General features: G+C 40.3%; 1 protein-coding gene across 3 annotated transcripts in view; it reads right to left on the bottom strand.

Annotated features, from left to right (window-relative positions):
- The window catches only part of ATP2B1 (ATPase plasma membrane Ca2+ transporting 1), a 92,555-nt gene that overhangs the window by 44,700 nt on the left and 28,035 nt on the right, over window positions 1-19,820 (bottom strand). For all 3 annotated transcript variants that reach the window (XM_054987724.1, XM_054987723.1, XM_054987725.1), the window contains exons 2-5: window positions 16,555-16,983; window positions 13,074-13,271; window positions 6,493-6,747; window positions 6,284-6,409 (exon numbers count right to left, since the gene is read on the bottom strand). In XM_054987724.1, coding sequence (XP_054843699.1) covers window positions 6,284-6,409; window positions 6,493-6,747; window positions 13,074-13,271; window positions 16,555-16,759 — 784 coding nt within the window. In that variant the 5' untranslated portion in view covers window positions 16,760-16,983. The remainder of the gene's footprint in view (window positions 1-6,283; window positions 6,410-6,492; window positions 6,748-13,073; window positions 13,272-16,554; window positions 16,984-19,820) is intronic.

Genomic DNA, 19,820 nt, shown 5'->3' with positions numbered 1-19,820 from the left:
TCTAGGGACATTAAACGTCCTACGTTGGGAATCCCTCTCCAGGGAAAAAACAGAACTAAACCGAAGTTGCAGTGGGCGCACATGTAACCTAGCCAGTGGTACTACCGCAGTGGTAGAGGCCATGCAGCCCAACAGAGTTTGCAGGAATCGAGAAGACTGAAAACAGCATCTATTCAGTCTCTTAATGAGAGACTTGATCTTCAGGGCTCTTTCTGAGGGTAAGAATCCTGCATCCTGGATGCCATCCAGAATCGTTCCTATAAATTGAATAGATCTGGCAGAGGTAAGTTTAGATTTCTTTTGGTTGACAAATAACCCCAAACGTAAGCAAAGTGTCAAAGTAATGGAAACCTGTCTAGAGACATCTTCTGCTGAACAGCCAACGACCAGCCAATCGTCTAGATAGGGAAAAATACAGCACCCCTGGACTCTCAGATGGGCCACTATTACCACCATACATTTAGTAAAAACCCTCGGTGAGGTAGCCAATCTGAAAGGTAGTACCCTGTATTGGAAGACACGGGGGCCATAGGAAAAACAGAGAAATTTTTAATGCTCCAGGAATATCGAAATATGAAAGTATGCATCTTTTAAATCTAAAACCGCAAACCAGGAATTTGAAGGCAACAAGGTTAAGATTAGTTGCACGGCAATCATCTTAAATTTACATATTCTAATGAATTTTTTCAGCTTTTGGAGGTCTAGAATAGGTCTAAGGCCCCCATCCTTCCTTTCTACCATAAACAAGTTCGAGTAGAACCTCAACCATGAGGAGTGGTCCGTAACTTCCTCAATAGCGCCTTTATCTAGAAGCGCTGAGAGCTCTGATAGTACTCCCAATTGAGGAGTCTCAGAAGTAAACACAAGGAGTCGTAAATAAGGTAACTGCAAAAACTCAATTTTATAACCAAACTCAACTATTTTTTAACCCAAACATCAGGTGTAATTGTATACCATTCAGCCCAGAACGCACTCAACCTAAACAGCGGGTCAGGGCCCTGTAACTGTCAGAACTGTTTATGTGCCTGGGGCTGCTCTTTGGCATGCTGCTGATGTGCGCCTGGCTTATTCTTTTGATTCTGCCTCCATTTGGAGAACAAGGACTGTGGGTTTTGATAAGACCTCTGGGCCTGGTAAATATACCCATGGTATGGTTGGTAGCGCTGCTGACGGGATCTTTGAAAAGATCGGTAATAGGATCTGGAAGAGGCTTGCTGCTGATGTTGAGGAAGGATTCCATAAGAGCGAGCCGTAAGGCGATCCTTCCATTTTTTAGATAGGTACTCATCCGTTTTTTCGGAAAATAATGAGTTCCCTTCAAAGGGGAAGTCCTTCACCTTAGTCTTGGTATCTGCAGGGAGCGCCGTCGTCCTCAACCAAGCATAGCGATGTAGGAGTTAGGACCTAGCAGAGGTGTCTGCCGTACTTCTGCTAGCATTAATCTGGGGGTGGGATAGGCGGACCACTTCTTCCTGGATGACCCTGAGGAAAATCTTCTGATCCTCTGGCAGCTTAGACATGAAGGTCGCCACTTGGTTTCATAGCAGGAGTTGATAAGCGGCCATCGTTGCAGCGTAATTTGCCACCTTCACCCTGAACACAGCCAAGGTATAAAACATGTACCCCATCGCATCTATCTTCCTGCTCTCTTTATCAGAGGGAACCAAAAGCGAGCCTTGCTTAGGCTTAGCCTGCATCTCCTTTGTCCTAATGACGATGGAGGAGGGTGAGCCGAGAGGAAAGGGCAGAGGTCATCTTTTGTTCGATACAGGTTTTCCACCTTTCTGTTGGTAGCTAGGGTGGATGCAAGCTTTAAGTTTAAGCCCTACCACAACTCTATAAAGCCATCAATCACTGGAAAAGCAACCGTGGGGGTAGAACCCGAATATATGTGTTACAAGATCTTATCTGTGAATTTCGGCTCCACAGATGTCACATCTATTTCCAAGGCCTTAGTCATACGTTGGAGCAGCTCATTATATGCCCAGATGTCATCAGTAGGAGATGCTTCCTCCGTGGGACCAATCTCTCTGTCAGAAGACAGATAACGGGGAGTCACTAGCCCGAGTATATTTGGTGCCTCTCGCCAAGTCTGTATCGGACAGTAGCGGGGTCCTTCTCGAATCTGCGTAAGAATAAGCCCGTAGAGATTGAGACCTGGACTCTCTCCTGTAAGGACGGTCTGAGTAAGAAGAACCCTTCCTGTGACGGTAGAAGGGAATGGGTTCATCAAGCAAACAATCATCCCTCAAACAACTTCTATAAGAGCAGAGGCTGTGTCCATGACTGAAGCGACCCCTCCACTCCCTAGATGACTTAGGTGACCAAGAGTCATGAAAGGATGATCTAGGTCACCCCGATGGTGTGTGGGGCTTTTCCACCACAATCACATCCTCATCCTGAATCGCCTTGGAATGCGGAGTACTGCATGATGAGGAATGGTCTCCTGAGCCCCTATTTTTCTTCTCCAGAGGTTCGGAACCGACATCCTCTGGTCGAGTTGAAGGGGAGGCCGAAGGTATACTCTCTAAGACAGCCTTGTCTTGCTTAGACGAATGCTTCCGCTTCTTTTTCTTCTTTTCCAGGCTGGATCCTGTTGATCTTGGAGCCGGAATCAGAACCAAGGGCTTCGGAACTGAGGAGGAATCCTCCTGATGTGAAGCCGGTGGAGTAGCAGCCGGCACCAAAAGTGTTCGACTCTGAGGAGTCTTCGAGTTGGGAGTCCTCCGAGGGGACGCAGAGACCGCAGTCGACGTCAAAGGTAGCCGTCTTCTAGGAGTCTTTGGAACCGAAGGTCTCTGTTCCAAGTGGATAGCCAGTTCCGACGAGCTTCAAACTGAGGTGGCGGCTGACTCCGGTGGTCTAGGTTCCGAATGACTCAGTGAAGGTCGGGAGCATGGTGTTTTCAAGCCAGTGGACTCAGGGCCAGGTCGATTAGCGGAACCGGACGAGGCAGTTGATGGTGCCGTAGCTGGTAAGACTGTGGCCGCCATAGCGCGCTTCTAGAGGAAGGCTTGCAGTTGACCCGCCCGTTCTGCCCTGGCCTTGGAAGTAAAGGTGCGGCAGTGTTTACAGGTTTGAGTGTTGTGGGTTTCCCCCAAACAGTACAAACAACTGGAATGGCCACCCGACCTTGTCATTTTTCTATTGCAGGATACACAATGCTTAAAGAGAGCTGTTTTCGACATCATGACAATCAGAAGAGCTGGGAACCTCTACTATAAACGGCGAAAGAGGAACTGAGGGTATGCCGGGGGTGCTCCGCCTCTTAGGAGCCGTTTTCAGCAGGAAAGACAGCCGCTTATGCGTGCTGAGAAGTGAGAGTGCCCCCTAGTGATCTTGAGCTGTGGAAATCTCTGAAATCGGCAGGTCTGCGCGTGCGCAGTCCCATATGGGACTGCACAGGAAGACCGTTGATGAACATTGTGTCCGTCACCCAAAGTAGACACAGAGTGTGGTCATCAAAAACGCTTTTTGAGCCATTATTTTATTGTTTGTTTTATAATATATTGTTGAAGTCAATTTTTCTGATAAAATAGTCAAATAAAGACCAAACACTGAGGCCTTGTTCACAAATACCAAAAGGAGAAATTTGTTCACAGTAGGGGCTTTGAGAAACCTCTCAGCAGTGGCAGAAAGAGAACTGAGAGAAGACCTCCCCCCTTTTAATCACACAAAAAGGCAGAAATGCATCATGGGGGAGGGAAAAGGAGTGCCATCTTATGTTGCTGAGCTTCAAAAACCTCTCTGCACTAGGCCAGTGCATGTGCAGTACGCCCATATGGAATTGCATAGGTACCACAATGATGAAACTGCACATGTGGACTTTCACTTCTCCTTAAACACTTTTCATATCAATTTCCTAAGGGTTGGGGGGGAGGGGGAGGAAGATTTAAAGAGCTGTTTCATATTCCTCATAAAGCATCTTCCCCCGTATCCCACAAATTAATCATATCAAAAGCTATGGTTCCAAAGTTACGTTGATCCCTCAATTATACTCAACCTTTCCAGAATTAGGACACAAAGAGCTGTCAGCACGTGAGTGACAGAGTTACACAACAGGAGGAGGTACATGGATAGTTATGACTAGTGTTAAAGAGTGAGAGAGAGAGAGTGTGTATGTGAGAAAGAGAGAGAGAGTGAGTGAGTGAGAGACAAGAGAGAGAGTTCAAAGCAGTAGGAGGTGTTGAACTTGCTCCCAATACATATGCAGACCACTGCACTCTGTTTTATTGATTTATGACAAAACTATAGGGCCCCAGAACAAAATTGCAAAGAAAACAGATATGGATACATGACTGGCTGGAGGTATAGTGTGGATGTTCCCCTAACATGGAAAGACTCCTAAAGGAAGGGGAGACTGAGGTGGAAAGTAAAGATGTGTGAGAGGCAGTCTAAATTGTATAATCAGGAATAAAGACTGAAGCACGTAATAAAAAAAGTATTTAAAAGCCAAGGTCACTGGGATACCGTTCATTAGAAAGGTATGTGGAAAGGCAACAGAGCACTTTGCTCATGTTTGCACACGATTCACAGTATGATTGTAGCCCCTTGATGAATTTCTAAATAATCACGGTTTGTTGCCCTTTCTCATGTATTTGTGGGAACAGATGTCCTTTCAAATCAATCTGAAGCAGGGCTGAGATAAAGCCTGCACTGGTATGTTCCCTTACTTCTCTTTCTAGATGCTGAGGCAGACAACTGACTTACATTTTAATAAGTTTACTGCAGCCAGCTAACCATGTGTCATGGCCATTCTTCTCTGAAATCTCCCAATACGCAAGAATTACTGTGAGAAAACCTCAGGTGCTGTTACCAAATTCAGCACAAAAGAGAAGGCAAAAGAAAATGGAGGAAACAGAACAAAAGTTGAGAGACGGGTTGCAGAGGAATAGGAAGGAGAAAGAAAAAGAAAATAACCGATAGGACTCAGAAAACTATAGTGGTGCAGAAAAAAAGGTAAAGTTGCAGATGATCTACAGAGACTAGTGGGTGGAAGACAGATGGAGGTCCAGGCCCAGAGGTCCGGACCCACTAGAAAGTTTAAAAGAGAGGCGTGGAGATAGCAGAGACTGCAGGGGGAGGGTAGAATTGGGGGGGAAGGGGGGAAATGAATGTTAAATGAATGAGTTAGGAATATAGTTAATACTTAAGAAGAACATTTTTCAGTGATTAATACAGTGCTTTGATCATGCTGAGTTTTAGAATAGCTGTCACAGGGCTCCTATCAAGGGTATGCTATTAATTTTATACTATATAAAATAACAAAATCTGAATATTCTTCAGGTTGTTCTTGCTTTATCTTGCTTATTTTTCTTATTTTCTCTCATATTTTACTGCTGACTACTGTTTTATTTAACGTATATTTCTAGCCACTTTAAGGGCTGATTTTGGAAATGTGTCCAAAAATATACTAGAGAAGTCCAGTTCATAAAGTAGACTAAAACCAGGAATGTCCTGCTTGAATTCAGTCTCTGCCACAAACTTCCAAAGTGGGCTAAGACCTTAGCTCCACGTGTAATATGGCTAACAGCAATACGGACCTACTATACAGGATTTTTGTAAGGAATACAAGAAAATAAGCATGAAGAGCTTTTAACAGTTGAATGAAAGCTCTGTATAAATACTGTTGTGTATTATTATATATTCAATCTAATTTTTAAAAAATTATAAGCCACAAGCCTCCTGTACAGCCCAACTTCACATGGTTCAAACAAACTACAAAGAGAATTTAATAAAGTTGGTGTTCTCATACCATTTGTTTTTTATTTATTATTTTAGTTTCTTATACCATTCATCCAGTTTCATATGGTCTGTAAAGGTAGGTGCCACAAGGCCGGGTAAGATGCAACCTTTTCAAAGATATCATTTCATCTTTGAAAATGGCTTCACTGATGACCAGCTTAATGTACATTTAAATGGATATTGCCTAGAAGGGTAAAGCTTAAAGGGGCATTGTAGCAGTATCACCAGTTTCAACTATAAAATTGTTTTCTTAATGATTAAATGTGATCATAGAAAGAGAAATTGCAACTATGCACACTTACTTAAACTAATTACATTAAGGATGCTTGTACGTCTGAAATCCTACCTGTTGTCAAGACCCATCTTTGTGGTTCTAAGGAGGTTAAAGGCATAATGCATAATACATTAGATCACTAGACCTTAGCATACTGTCACCAAGGAAGACAGTGTTTCACATAACCTAGTTTTAGAAGTAGGAAACTCTGTCCAGTTTCCAAATACCTCATACTGAGATCTTAGCTATCATTTGATCACGCACCTGAGAGCAACATAGGATCTCGATCCAACATTTTCTTAACATGATCAGATTCTCCAGTCAGTGAGCTTTCATCAATTTTGAGGTCATTTCCCTGGATAAGTACACCATCTGCTGGTAAAAGGTCACCTAAAAATAGAAGCCAATAGCTGTATTCAGAATCCACTCCATACATCAGTAGAGATGCCAGAAAAATAAATGAATATACTTACCATATTTTACTTGTGCAATATCGCCCACAACTATGTCTGCTATAGGTATCTGGATAACTTGGCCACCCCTGATGACAGTAAACTTCTGTTCTTGTTCAATGCGGCTCTGTAACCCCCTGAATTGTTTCTCTTTGCTCCAGTCATTGAAAGCTGTGACTAACACCACACAAACAACAGACAGGAGAATTGCAGCTCCTTCAATCCAGCCTGTTTCACCTTCTTCTTCTTCTTCTCCAACTGACACTGTTCCACATACTAGAAGAAGCAAGAAAAGTCATCACTTCAGGTTCAAACCTTCATTTTTTTAAATCAGAAAACTAACCAGAAAGACCCAAGCCTTGATTTTACAAGTTACCTCCTATGTACCTACTTGTTTATTTGAGAAGTTTGATGCTTCTCTCAAGTGCCCAGCTTAAGATACTTTCCTAGCTTTCATACAATGGAGGAATTAAAAGAAGAAAGGTTTTCACTGAATTTGACTACAGTAGGATTATTCAAATTAAATGCATACAGCAAGAGTGCAAGGAAGGATACAAGAGTTTGTAATAAGGCTCCTTTTCAAATTCTCCCATCTCATCCTATACTGGGCTTAGAGCTCTTGGAGTTAGGAAAAAAAGTGGACAGGGAAGATCAAGTGATTTGCATTATACAATATAGACATCTTGCAATTTGTCTGAGGACAGAGTCTACAGGTAGAGCAAACAGAAGATCAGGTCACTCTGTGAACTTCCTAAAATCACTTCACCATCTCTATTATGCTTCTCTGTGCAGTTTGGCATGCCCCGAGGAAAGGAAATCAAGTGAGAGGGTCACAGTACCACTTGATTTGAGATATATGACTCTTTGCTGCAAATTCCTTGGCAGTCCTGAACTGACATTTCTAATCTGGAAACAGTTTTCCCACCATCCTCACACACTATACTGCATATGGCTATTCAGGAATATGACAACATTGGCTTTCAGATGCAGCAGAGTTCTCCTCCTCCTTTCTACCCCCTCCCACCTCTCCCAACAAAAGCAACAGAAAATAGACAACATGAGAAATAGAAAATATTTTATTTTGTGTACAAATGGACCAGAACAATAAGATGCTTTATTTTTTTACAGGTTATCCCACAGCTAGAACAGATGAGTACTAATAGTAATGGAGAGGCTTAGATCAAGAACTACTTAATCACTGCGTTGTGATTACCATGGGACATTTTCAATAGCACAGAACTGATTTTTGAATCCAAGCAATTAGCTGTCCAAAGGTAACATGTAATAGTGCATAATAATGCTATCTTGGCAGATAGCTGCAGCAATTGTGTGTCTTTAGTGGCTACAAATGGTAGAAATCTTAATCTTATGCATTACTCAGGTATCTTTTGATACTTTCATTATATTGAGTATTGAATGAAATATAAACAAAGTATTTTGATACCTTCATTATACTGGGGAGGGGCAATGGCTCAGTGGCAGAGCATCTGCTTGGTATGCAGGGTCCTAGTTTCAATTTCTAGCAGCTCCAGCTAAAGAATCTGTCAGTGGGTGATGTGAAAGCTCTCTACCTGAGACCCTGGAGAGCTGTTGCCAGTCTGGGTAGACAATACTGACTGTTGGACAATGGTCTGATTCAGTGCAAAACAATTTCATGTGGGAGATAGCTTCTAACCAAGTTCTATACAGTCTTTTATTTTCCAAACTTCTGCGCATAAAAAAGCCAGCGATGTAACTTTCGTGCCTTTTTATTGGTTTTAGTAAGGTTACTGTTACTCCAGTAAATGCAAAATGACATTAATTAATGTGCCCACTTAAGAAATGCAAGTGAGTTACCTCGTCAGAACATGTGGTATAGTGGCTAGAGTGTTGGACTAGCATCTGGGAGACCCAGTTTCAAATCCCCACTCTGCCATGGAAGCTTGCTGGGTGACCTAGCGCCAGTCAAACACACTCATCCTATCCTACTTCACAGGTTGTTGTGAGGATACGATGGTGGAAGGGAAAACCATGTAAACTGCTTTGAGCCCCTTTGGGAGAAAGACAGGATATAAATGAAGTAATGAATCAGTACAAGCTACCCACACATAAGACTAGTACATGAAAGGTTTCCCCAATTCTATGGATTAAGCTCACTGTTCAGAATATCTTCAAATGTAAAGATGGATGGGTATGGAGAGCATGGAGAGAATGGGCATGTAATTAATCCTGAAAGGGAAACTTCTGTCTAGGCCTATCTCCCATCCATTCCAACAGGGCCTGAATCCATTCTCTGGTGGATTCAGATTAGATTCTAAGCATTCCGGACACATATCATTTGAGTTAGCTATTAGTTTTCACTTGAAAATAGATGACTAGTGAGAATATATGTGCAAAATGCTCCTTTAAGTAGTCTGAATTTTAACCCCAATTTGGAACGGAAATCTCCATAGCAAGGCTTAAGCATGACCTACACTAGAAGATAGACAAGAAGAATATGCCTCTCAGTGTTTCTGTACCTATCAGAAGCTTTTATGACGATGGCATCCTCCTAGATCACCAAGCTGATTTAAAGTCATTGTGTTCAGTGGTTCCGCTACCACTTGTCAGAAGGTAGTACTGGACAACTACTGCTCTACACCCTGAGACATACTGTGATGATCCACAAAGATCCATCTCATTGTCATTGCAATAGTTTCAACAGCTACATGAAGACATTAGCAGATGTTACGCAGAGATTTAGAATGAAAATACCCAGCTCAGTAGGTGAGGCAGTGAAATCATTCAACCATTGTTTGGTCAATGATTGACTGAATTAGGTTAAACAAACCAACTTAATCCAGATGCAATGATGATTGTATGAATTTACTAATGTGGGAAAATGGCAACGTTCCAGTTCTGAGTGGATTACTCTCCCCTAAAGGATCAAACATGCAAGACTGGGAGTACTCCAAGACCATGTGTTGCTTCTGGAATCTGAACTGGAAGACATGGCCAGGACTGCTTTACCAATTTAGGCTGGTATGTCAGCCACAGTTGCTCCTCGACCACAATTACCTTACCTCTAAGATGTATGCCTCAGAGTAAATGGTATATGGGGCTGCCTTTGTAGTTACAAATGCAGCAACTAGTATTAAGTGAAAAGCCTACAGCAGCACATCATGCCTATGCTAGAATAGCTATGCTGGCTCCAAAACAGTTGCTAAACACAATTTAAAGTGCTGGTTTTAACACTTATAGTTAGGTCCACATGCAGTGCTCAAATTACTCAAGAGGTGCCTCCCACTTGTGATGGACCTCCTTAGTTAGTCTTAAAAAGCACCAAAGAGAACCATTATCCACTCTCACCCCCCTCCCCACTTCACATACACAGTTCTCTGTTCAGGGGATCTTCCCTGCCTGGTTCTTTCTACTATGTGATTACATGCCTAGCTGAAAGTTGTCTTCATTACTTTATTTACTCTATCCAGAGCCACCCATGTTATACTCTCTCCTGTTTACCAACAACAGCCCCAGTTGTTTTAAAGTCTACTGCATACAGTGGCCAATAAAACTTTCCAACCAAATGGAAAGCATCTCACTGATTTCTCTTGTAACTCAGGCAAATGACAGGAATCAACAGAACATTGGCCTCCATGCAAACAGTTCATTGAACTCTAGCAGGGAAACAAAGAGGATGAAGTGTGTGTGTGTGTGTGGAGGGGGTGTCAGGACAATGGCCATCAGGAGCCACAATGAGAAGTTAATTCTGTCTATTTAGGTTAGAGCCCGGGAAGGCAAGGGGGAGGGACAGAAGTTCCACTCAAGAATGCCTGGGACTGTCTGATCACTTTGCTTCGCAATGACTGAGAAGGTGAAATAAAAGCAATGAATAATCATTTAAAATTATCTTCTGAAATCAAGGACTGGGGACACACCAAGGATATGTCCCAGCCAAGAACAAGGTGAGCCCCCTCTCCTTGATTATTTTCACTGGCTAAGATTTCACTGGCTAAGAGTAATTTGTGCAAAAATAACACTGTATATCTTATTATCCTGCGCCTTCCACCTTTGTATCTTTTGTGATACCCCTTCCTTAGGGTAGTCTATTGACTACCCTAGGGTAGTCATTCGAGGACAAGAGCAAGATTCAGGTTCAGTAGCATCATTTCCAGGTTGTGAGCTTTCAAGAGTCAAAGCTCCCTTCATTAGACAAGGTATTTCCCCCCCTTACTGGACCCAACCTCACAGAAGAATAGTGAGAATAGAAAGGAGATGGATTATTGCTGAAGGTTTTGAGTAATTCTTTTTTACAGGTGAGAACAACAGGAATCTAACAACAACACTCACAAGAACCAAGAGCATCAGTAGTGTAGTTAAACAGGTGTCAGAAGCTATCTTGATACTCTTTGTAGCATGAACTTCGTAGCACTTTGATTGTGTCTCACTCCCAGGATTATGAGGCAGATGCACAGCAGACCCCCCAGTATTTCTAACCCTTTTCCAAGCTTGCTTACTTCTCTACAGAAAGAGGATTGTTCCAAAAGCAAGGGAGGAATTCAACCATAGTTTACTCTTTTGGGGATAACATCTAAATGTACTATCAGTGTGCTCAGTTCCCCTAAAAGTGATGCCACTGCCAAAACCAAGACCATGCATGACTTCACCAACAGTAGCTTCCAAATCTCGTACAATCACAGTAAGTGATGCTGAAGATCTTCATTAATATTTGATAACATTCATGTTATCAGTGTTACCTTAAAGATGCCTCTCAACTTTTTTTGATAAAAATGATTTGATATGAATGATTTTACAACATTCTGCAGGAATGGAGCTGCAGATATTGCCTTACGAGGACCTGTTGGAGGAGCTAAAATTAAAGTCAGTAAGAGGGGCTTGTGAATTTCATTAGAGGCATTATCTGATAGCACAGTGGTTCCGGTAGTGGTGGTGGTCTGTTTTATCATAGGCTTCCCTGAAGGCTCTGTGGTGGGATTAAAAACTAAGTCAACATTCATCACTTATCCAGGGCCTGTTGCTTGATCATGTGACAAAATCTGCAGTCTGTTTTTACCCAGACCACACCATAATTGTAATCATTAGATACATTTGAGGTCACACTTAACTAGCATATAAGCCCAGTTATATCCTCCAAAGCTAGCACTACATATCTGAAGGGGGAGCCCCAAGTCACTGAACAGAGTCCTGGTGCATGTCCACAGCACATCTGGAGATGTACATTTTCCCTTTAGACTGAAAGTTTACCACTGGTGATACTACTGATGTGGGCTTTTGGGGGGAAAATTTCCAATGCAAATTTAAGTAATGTTAGCAAAAGGTGTAGAACCAGTGGGGTTTGTCCAAGCTTCATATTGCACATTTAATCCACCTAACAGAAGGGATTTGCAGAACAAGATCCCTAACTATAGATAACCAGATTATGTTTACATATACAGGGTGGACATATTTCCACGGAAAACCTTGAGTGTCAGAAAGTTTTCGTAAAATTTTCAGTCATACATCACTGCTTGCCACTAATAAGATTTACAAAGTGATTTACCACAGTGTTTGCTTTCTACTGTTAGGAGCATGTATAATTAGGAGTGAGCAGGCTTTGCACTGGCTTAGAATCATAGAATCGTGGAGTTGGAAGGGTCCATAGAGACCATCTAGTCCAACCCCCTGGCCAGTGCAGGATCAGCCTAAGGCTTCATTTCTTCTGCTGCTCATCTCATAGGGGAGAAATGAACACCACAACTAGGGCATACTGAATTCAAATAGCTGTGGGATCTTTCTTTTCATTTTTTCTCCATGCTGAGAATAACAAGAGCGTGCATTACTACTATTAGATCATATATCTAACCTTCACAGATGGCTCCATCATGCAGATAAAGAAAACACGTTAACCTAGATTTACAGAAACCAGTTGGGAAATTTTAAAAACCTTGAAAAAGTAGACAGTAACATCTGTATATGCACAGATATTGTGGGCAAAAACCATAACAACGTTCAGGCGACCAACACTGCATAGCACCACCAGGAGGCAAGGGGGGTTTGCAGGAGAGATCACTTGTTCTTGGCAGTTCTGAGGATAACTACAAAAGTGTGATGAAGCCAAGCTTGGTAGCTATACTCTGGTAAGGCAGAAACATAGCAATATTTTATTCTGTTCTCCACTTGTAATAATCCTGAGCTCTCAAATGATGAAAAAAAATCTACAAATTAACAAATGCAATTTTCAGAATTAATAGACCGTCCTACAGAAATGGGATTTAAATATGGCTGTAAATCTCAAAAATACTCACAAAAATATTTATAACCTACAATCAGAGGAACATACAGTTATGGAAAACAATCCTATCGATATTGCAGAAAGAACAACAACAAAAAAGATCCAGAGACTAGCTTACTTTCTAGACTTAAATTTCAGGAACGTGAAACAACTGTATGGATTTAAGATAAAGGTTTAAGTGCATTAAACGGGATTTATTTGTATGCAATAAAAAGTTATGCTTGCATTATGTTCTCTCAATAAACCTAGGGACCCAGACAATATTATGGCTTCTTTATACAAACCAATACAAAAATTTTGAAATATGTTTTCATGAATTAAAGCAAAATTGATTTCTTGATGGTTTACTTACATGCTTCATTTCCTCCTGGAGGTTGGTAAAAAGAAAGGCCCAATGATACTATGGCTGCAATTTCTAATATAATTAATGTAACATCTTGTAATGCTTCCCATACTAACTGAAGAAATGTTTTTGGCTTTTTAGGAGGTATAAAGTTCTTCCCAAACACAGCTGCTCTCCTTTCTATATCTGCTGGGTTTCCACTTAAGCCTAAATAATTAGAAAGAGAAATTTATTTTAGAGTAGTTTGCTGAAATCTGTCATCCCTCATTAAAAACCCCAACCACTTGTAATTCAATGGAAATATATATGTGCATGATACTTTAATTACTTTACTTGTATTTGTTTGCATGGCATATATTTAGGGATGCCATTTTCTAGCACATCAGAGAGGATGGCTCCACTGACTAACAAGCATTCTTCTGCTTAACCACAGTGCTACTCAACTATAATGTGCTTTATTTTCTGAATTTCTCAATGGCAGATACATTACAAAGACTAGAGTCTGACTGCAAAAAAAACAACATATTTTTAAACAAACATCCACCCCATCCCCCTCCATTCCCTCTGTCATCCCAATATTTGCTTTAAATAATTCCAGCTCTTGTCTACTTAGACTATATTCTCATTGTAAGGAATGGGGAAAACTGGATCATCATGCCTACCTAACTCAAAAACATGAAGTCCCAGTGCAACCCAAAACAAATCGGAATGGACAGACAGACAAGAGTTTTGTAGGCTGGTAACTGTTGTCAGATACTACCATCTGGCAATACCTGAACAACTGCTGAATCTTTCATCTAAGCAGGCTGTTGTAGAATGGTGACTAATGGCAGAAGGTTTGTTTGTTTGTTTGGCTTTGCAGGGCATTCATTTCTAGATGCAAGGCCACACCAGACTTTGTTTCTGCCTACCTAGTCAGTGCTACAGAATCAGTTCCCTTCCTCTACACATATCATCACTTCCTATTCTTATATGTGGTATTATCTGATCTTCCAGAAAAAAGCACTACAACAAGGCTTTTGTTTCATCTACATTTCAAGTTAATATATACATGTCAATGTCAAGTGCTTGGGTTAAAGCTTTGCAGATCTTCAACTCTATCTTTACTTCCCTGCTAAAATTGCCACCTGCTACCACAAAAACAGAAATGATGTTTTTCAAAAGTGGACAGCTCAGACCTAATTTGACAAGGAATGTGAGTCAAAAGACACAATCCCAATTTCTGCCTGGTTTCCAACCTCTATGGTAATTAAAGCAGAGGATTTATAAAGCTCTTTCATTAATAAGGAAACCCTACAAGCTGCACTGGTAAAGGAATGCTAATTTTAATTTATATCCCACTTCAAAGCAGCTTATCACATCATGCTCCCATTCTCTATTTTATCTTTACAACTACCACCCTGTGAGGCAGGTTAAACCCAGCAAGCTTCCATAGCAAAGCAGAGATGCAAACCCAGCTGGTCACAGGTCCTACTCTGATATTCTAACCTACTGCATCATACCTGGCTTCTCCTTACTGATCTTAACAGGTCAAATGCTATTTACAGCATTTGTGTGTTGTTAAGCGTACTCCAAAGGAGCTCTCAACCATTTTAACAACACACAAAAAACATAAGAGTAACCAACACTTGCTTTTTCCTGCTCCAGGGAGGAATTATTTACATTTCCTAACATCATGATGCTTTCCAGCTATTAGGAAGTCATTCTGTAACATGCTTAAGTGAAAGATTTAGAGGCTGCCCAAGTATTATAGCCTAGTAGTTCCTCTCAGATGCCAGCATGCAAAGCTCAGTGTTTATACATTTCAGGGCAAGGATTCCCCCTCCCTTCCTGGCAAACATCACAGAGATTATCTCAATGGAGGTAGTTATTCTAATCCAGGAAAAACTCATCTGAAACAAATCTCTCACTTGTCTAATTTTAAGATCCAACAAACTACCTCTGTTCAATAATTTTGTATCTGCCTGGTCTTTTGGAAGACAGGAAGCACATGCAGTCTGTATGACAACTTCATGCAAACTTCCAAATTAGATTCAATATTCAGGATTCCATCTGGCCTCACAGAAATATTTCAGATTTCACAAAAACCAGAGAAAAATAAATCAGAAAACATTTTCAAGTTCATTTCTCATAATCTACCTGGTACTAGTGACTTAAAACATTTACACAAAAAACTACACAGGATTTATAAAACCAAATTCCAGGGTTGTTGACATCATTTTCTGGATAAGATGTTTTTGACCTATATGTGGTGTCTCTGCCCAGTAGTTTATAAAATACAAGTATAAGCATTTCAAAACAGTCAATAATATGACAGGATATAACATTAATCTGTACTGAATTAATAATAATTGAATGCAAAACTCTGAAGGGCCTCAATGGAAATCTGTTGTTCCTAAAAACTGGAAGTTCGCCCAAATTGCCATCAGTTATATGAATGGGCATCCCGGTTTAGCAACAACAGACAAATTAACTTTGGGACATTTTAAGAAGAGTTAGGGAGCAATACTATTAATCTAGCAGTCTCATCTTTTAAAAAAAAGAATTTGTAAACAAAAGCTTAAGTAAAGCACCTTGTCTTTGACTACTGAATGATGTTTTAATACAAACTGGTGGTGTTACATAACTGGGTATCTTTACAGCTCTGCTGCACATAGACATGCACCATTGGTTTTTCTCCAAAGAAATGTCTAACAAATACATCTGAACACAAATTACACTAACATTTGAGTGACTCCTGCAAATTCACTACATATACTCTTTCTTTCTATGGCTCAGTTACAATTCATATTGGTAAAGCCAGTTTACAAGGCTGAGAATAGAATTTGGAAGTCAATATTTTATGAATTTCATTCCAAGTGTCAGCATATCTTAAGTTATATCTTTAGTTAAAACAGCAAGCAACATTTCTATACTGACACAACTTTAAGGTATTTAAAGTTTGAGAATAGGTTAAGATAGTTTCAGCTCCAAGACCTCTAATCATTTGCTTTATCAAATAAAACTGCAGTATGCCCAGCTCCATACCAGCAGGCTGCACATCATACCTATTTAAATTTTTTAAGTATTTATTATGATTATTTTAATGCACAGCACCCTAAAAGTTGACTGACATTTATAACCTGTAACTTCAGAATACTGTAAAGCAGCAAAGAATACAATCTGTAGACCAAGATTTTTATCTTAAATTTTACAACCACTGAATTATGAAAGAGATTACATTTTAAATTCAATAAGTTGTCTCAAGACTGATTTTTAAAGCTCTCTTCCCTACAAAGCCCTACAAAGAAAACAGCAGTTTCAGCCACCAGTTTTACCATTTGTAAATTTATTTTAGAATTAGATAGCCACTCAATAAACCAATCAAATATTGTTTGTCAGCTTCCTAGTATGCTCCTAGAGTCAGAACAGCCACTGGGCGAACCAAGCACCGAGTAGCTTACTGTGTCCCTCTAAACAAACACGTGCTCCCAGCAGAACTTGTCCTTACCTTCATTTGGAGAAGTTTTCAATCTTGTACAGATTCCATACACATCTCCATAGCATTCTTGTATTTTATGCAAAGCATCTGAAGCACGCAATTCCATAAGGTCACGAAGCTCTTCAAGTGTGATTCCAAAGTCTCCATGATTAGAATCTTTCATAGAGTATTTTACACCACTGTATGCTACTGAGTTGTTGGCCATGTCCCCCATGATGTACAATGTTCAAAAGGAGGAAATAGTTTCCAGTGAGGAAGAATTTTTTATTTTAAATATTTCCACAAGGAAAATAAATCCTTTCGATATGAAAACCATCAAAATAGCAGATATATATCATTCAAAAAAAGAGGGAGCCATAAGATACCCTTTCCTGGTACATTATCTTGAGTACAATCCCATAGTTGGTTCCTTCATTCCAGATGGAAAGAGAATACAATCTGCAAAAGAGAGAAAAACGTATAGTAACAAAGCTCAACACTTGTCACAAAACATCTACACCACAACTCCAAGAATTAACATTAAATACTAAAAGTGGTAAAGCAAAATACTAAAGTGCAGGATCAGACCCTATCTCACTCCTATTAAGTACCATCACTAATTTACATGCTTTGACTTTGATACCAGCCTATTTATACAGATATTGCACTAGGTTTGCTTAAGGTGGAAGCACTGATGTCAATGGCTTCAATCTTGTGCTTTCTCCTTTTTGATCCTTTCTGTTCCCATTGCAGCCTGCTGAGTCCAGTATCCTGCCCTCAAAGATTGGTGGATACCCAGGACCAGATTGGGGGGAAGAAGTAGGAGTGGAGGAACCAGCAAGGATAGCTTCCCCTCAATCCTCAGCTGGTAGAAGCAACTTCCATTACTGGAGAAACATAGTTAGGATCCAAGTCCATGTAGTCAATGGGGTACCATAAGTGAGTGAGTGTATGCACGTGTGCCTTTAGCACATTATTCATCATACAAGTGTCTTGGTGGAACCTCAGAAGAGGAACACGTTTTCCATGAGGAAATACCCTAGATAGCACAAGAAAAAGGTATGTAAATGAATAACTGACTCAGGATTGGTTAACTACAGTAAAATGACCCACGTTACTCTACCAGATATGCTGTTATTAACAGCCAACTGATAACCATTAGCTCTAACCAAAGCAGTACAGTTTTCAGATTTGAACAATGGGTTGGTTCCAGCCACATTTTCTGCTGGTGGAAAAAAAAGATAGGGCCCCCTTTGACCACTAAAAATGCTATGTTGGGAATCATGGAACCTGCATGGATGAAAGGCCTTGGGGGCTGGAGAGCGATCACATGAAAGATCTGGCTGGATCCAATACAATGTATTATATAAGGATCTATCATGCAGTCAAGCTGGCAGTAAGAAAACTTGCTGCTGCTACTCTCTCTCTCTCATTCACACACACGCGCGCGCGCGCGCTAAATGCATCCTGTTAGGACCAACACACCTGCAGACACAAACTAATGAAGGAATGAAGCATCAAACACACAAACATGGAGACAAAGTAAATTATTCTGAAGCTAGGAGACTGAAAGTGATATGGCATTTGGTTCCAAGGGAACAGATTTAGTGTATATACTGGAAACCTAGCAGAACAGTGAAAAGAAATAAGTTTCCTTGGGTTATTCAATCTATGGGAAGATGAAAGTGTGTTATAATTTTGCAGTCTTGCCCTGTAAGCTGAAGAGAACAGACACAAGCAATCATAAATCTTAGTAAAGGTGTAATCCAACAGGTAGAAAATAAAGGCCAAAACCAGTATTACTAGAGATGCATTATAATAACCAAACTTGGCAGAAGTCCTAGTCTCATATACACTTCAGATGTTATAATTTTCAGCCTGTTTGGGATTTGCCATTTATAAATTTGGATGTCTCACTGCTCATGCCTCTGCCCTCAAACCAAGGAAGTCAAACTAAGTGAATGAACCAAAAATAAAATTCTAAGCAAACAAGTAATGCACATGTTGAAAAGAAAATCTTTAGCTTTGTATATGTATGGATTTAAAAATGTGATGTGACAGTATGTGAAAGCCTCAGGGACAGAACGTAACAGGGAGAGAGCACAATTTCTCTCTCTCGTTCACTCCTTACTATTGATACTCTCTCTGCACATGACTTTTGGGAACTTAGAGGAAGCCTGACAGACATACTATGAAATATGCTCTCAGAAGGAAAATACTTTTTCAGATGAGGCTTCAGAATACTGTTTTTAGCTATGTAACAAAAACATAATGCAACTACAATTTCTATAATACTGGGCCTACATTCATAGGCTAAATGGGTGAGCATCTAAGACAAGGCCTTTCCTGTAGTGGTACCCAAGTTCTGGAACTCCATTCCTACAAAAGCTGGTCTTGTACAGAAATTACAAGCATTTAACTGACAAACTTTTATACTCCCAGGCTTTCTAAATCTCCTTAACCTCTTGAGTTTTATCAGATTGTCCTTTTTTAATTCTTAAAGGTTTTTTAACATGGTTTTCCTAGTTTTATATAACTTTCAAAACTCCAAGACTGATATTTTATTGTATTTGATTTTATCCTTTTACTTTGCTCTTTTTGTTTTACTCTTTCTGGAGTTTACATTGTTTTATATTACCGCATCATATTTATATGAAGCATAATTTTTTTAAACACACAAGCAGGATGATATGACTATCAAGAAAGAAGGAAGCTAAATAAGGTATCTTGAACATCTATGGGTCTAAATGCATCTTTCCTTAGTACAAATAAGATTCTAGGAATGGTTGACAGGAGCTAGACAGGAGTATTAGAGGAAGTTTGTAAGAATAAATGTTCATTCCAGTAATGGTGCCCTCCATGCCATCCTACATAGCGTAGTTCTATGAACAAATAGCAGATTGTTTCAAGATTTTCAATGGTTTTCTTTTTCAGACTTTCAGAATTCCAATGTTGAAGCATCCTATATTCTAGCTATCCCTAAATCAGGCTTATTTTCTTATGTATGTTGTATGCAAGGAAGAACAGTTCAACTGCACATCTCGGGGGCACATTCTAGCCTGCAACAGTTTTCCAACTCACTAACAATCTCAATCCATAAACTATCCCTTATCCCCAGCTTTGCTATTTTAGCAGTATGACACTATGCATATGAAGAGGCAACCAAACACATGAAGTCTGCGGCACAGAAAGTTTCACTGACCGTCTCACTATTCTGTTGAACTTAACTTGCCATCTCAGCTAGATCAGCAGTTACACACTTTCACAGTGTGTCCTTGTCATACACAGGTGCTTAA

Source organism: Eublepharis macularius, chromosome 9 (assembly GCF_028583425.1).
Source record: "Eublepharis macularius isolate TG4126 chromosome 9, MPM_Emac_v1.0, whole genome shotgun sequence".
Taxonomy (NCBI): domain Eukaryota; kingdom Metazoa; phylum Chordata; class Lepidosauria; order Squamata; family Eublepharidae; genus Eublepharis; species Eublepharis macularius.
This window is presented reverse-complemented; position numbering and strand designations above follow the sequence as displayed.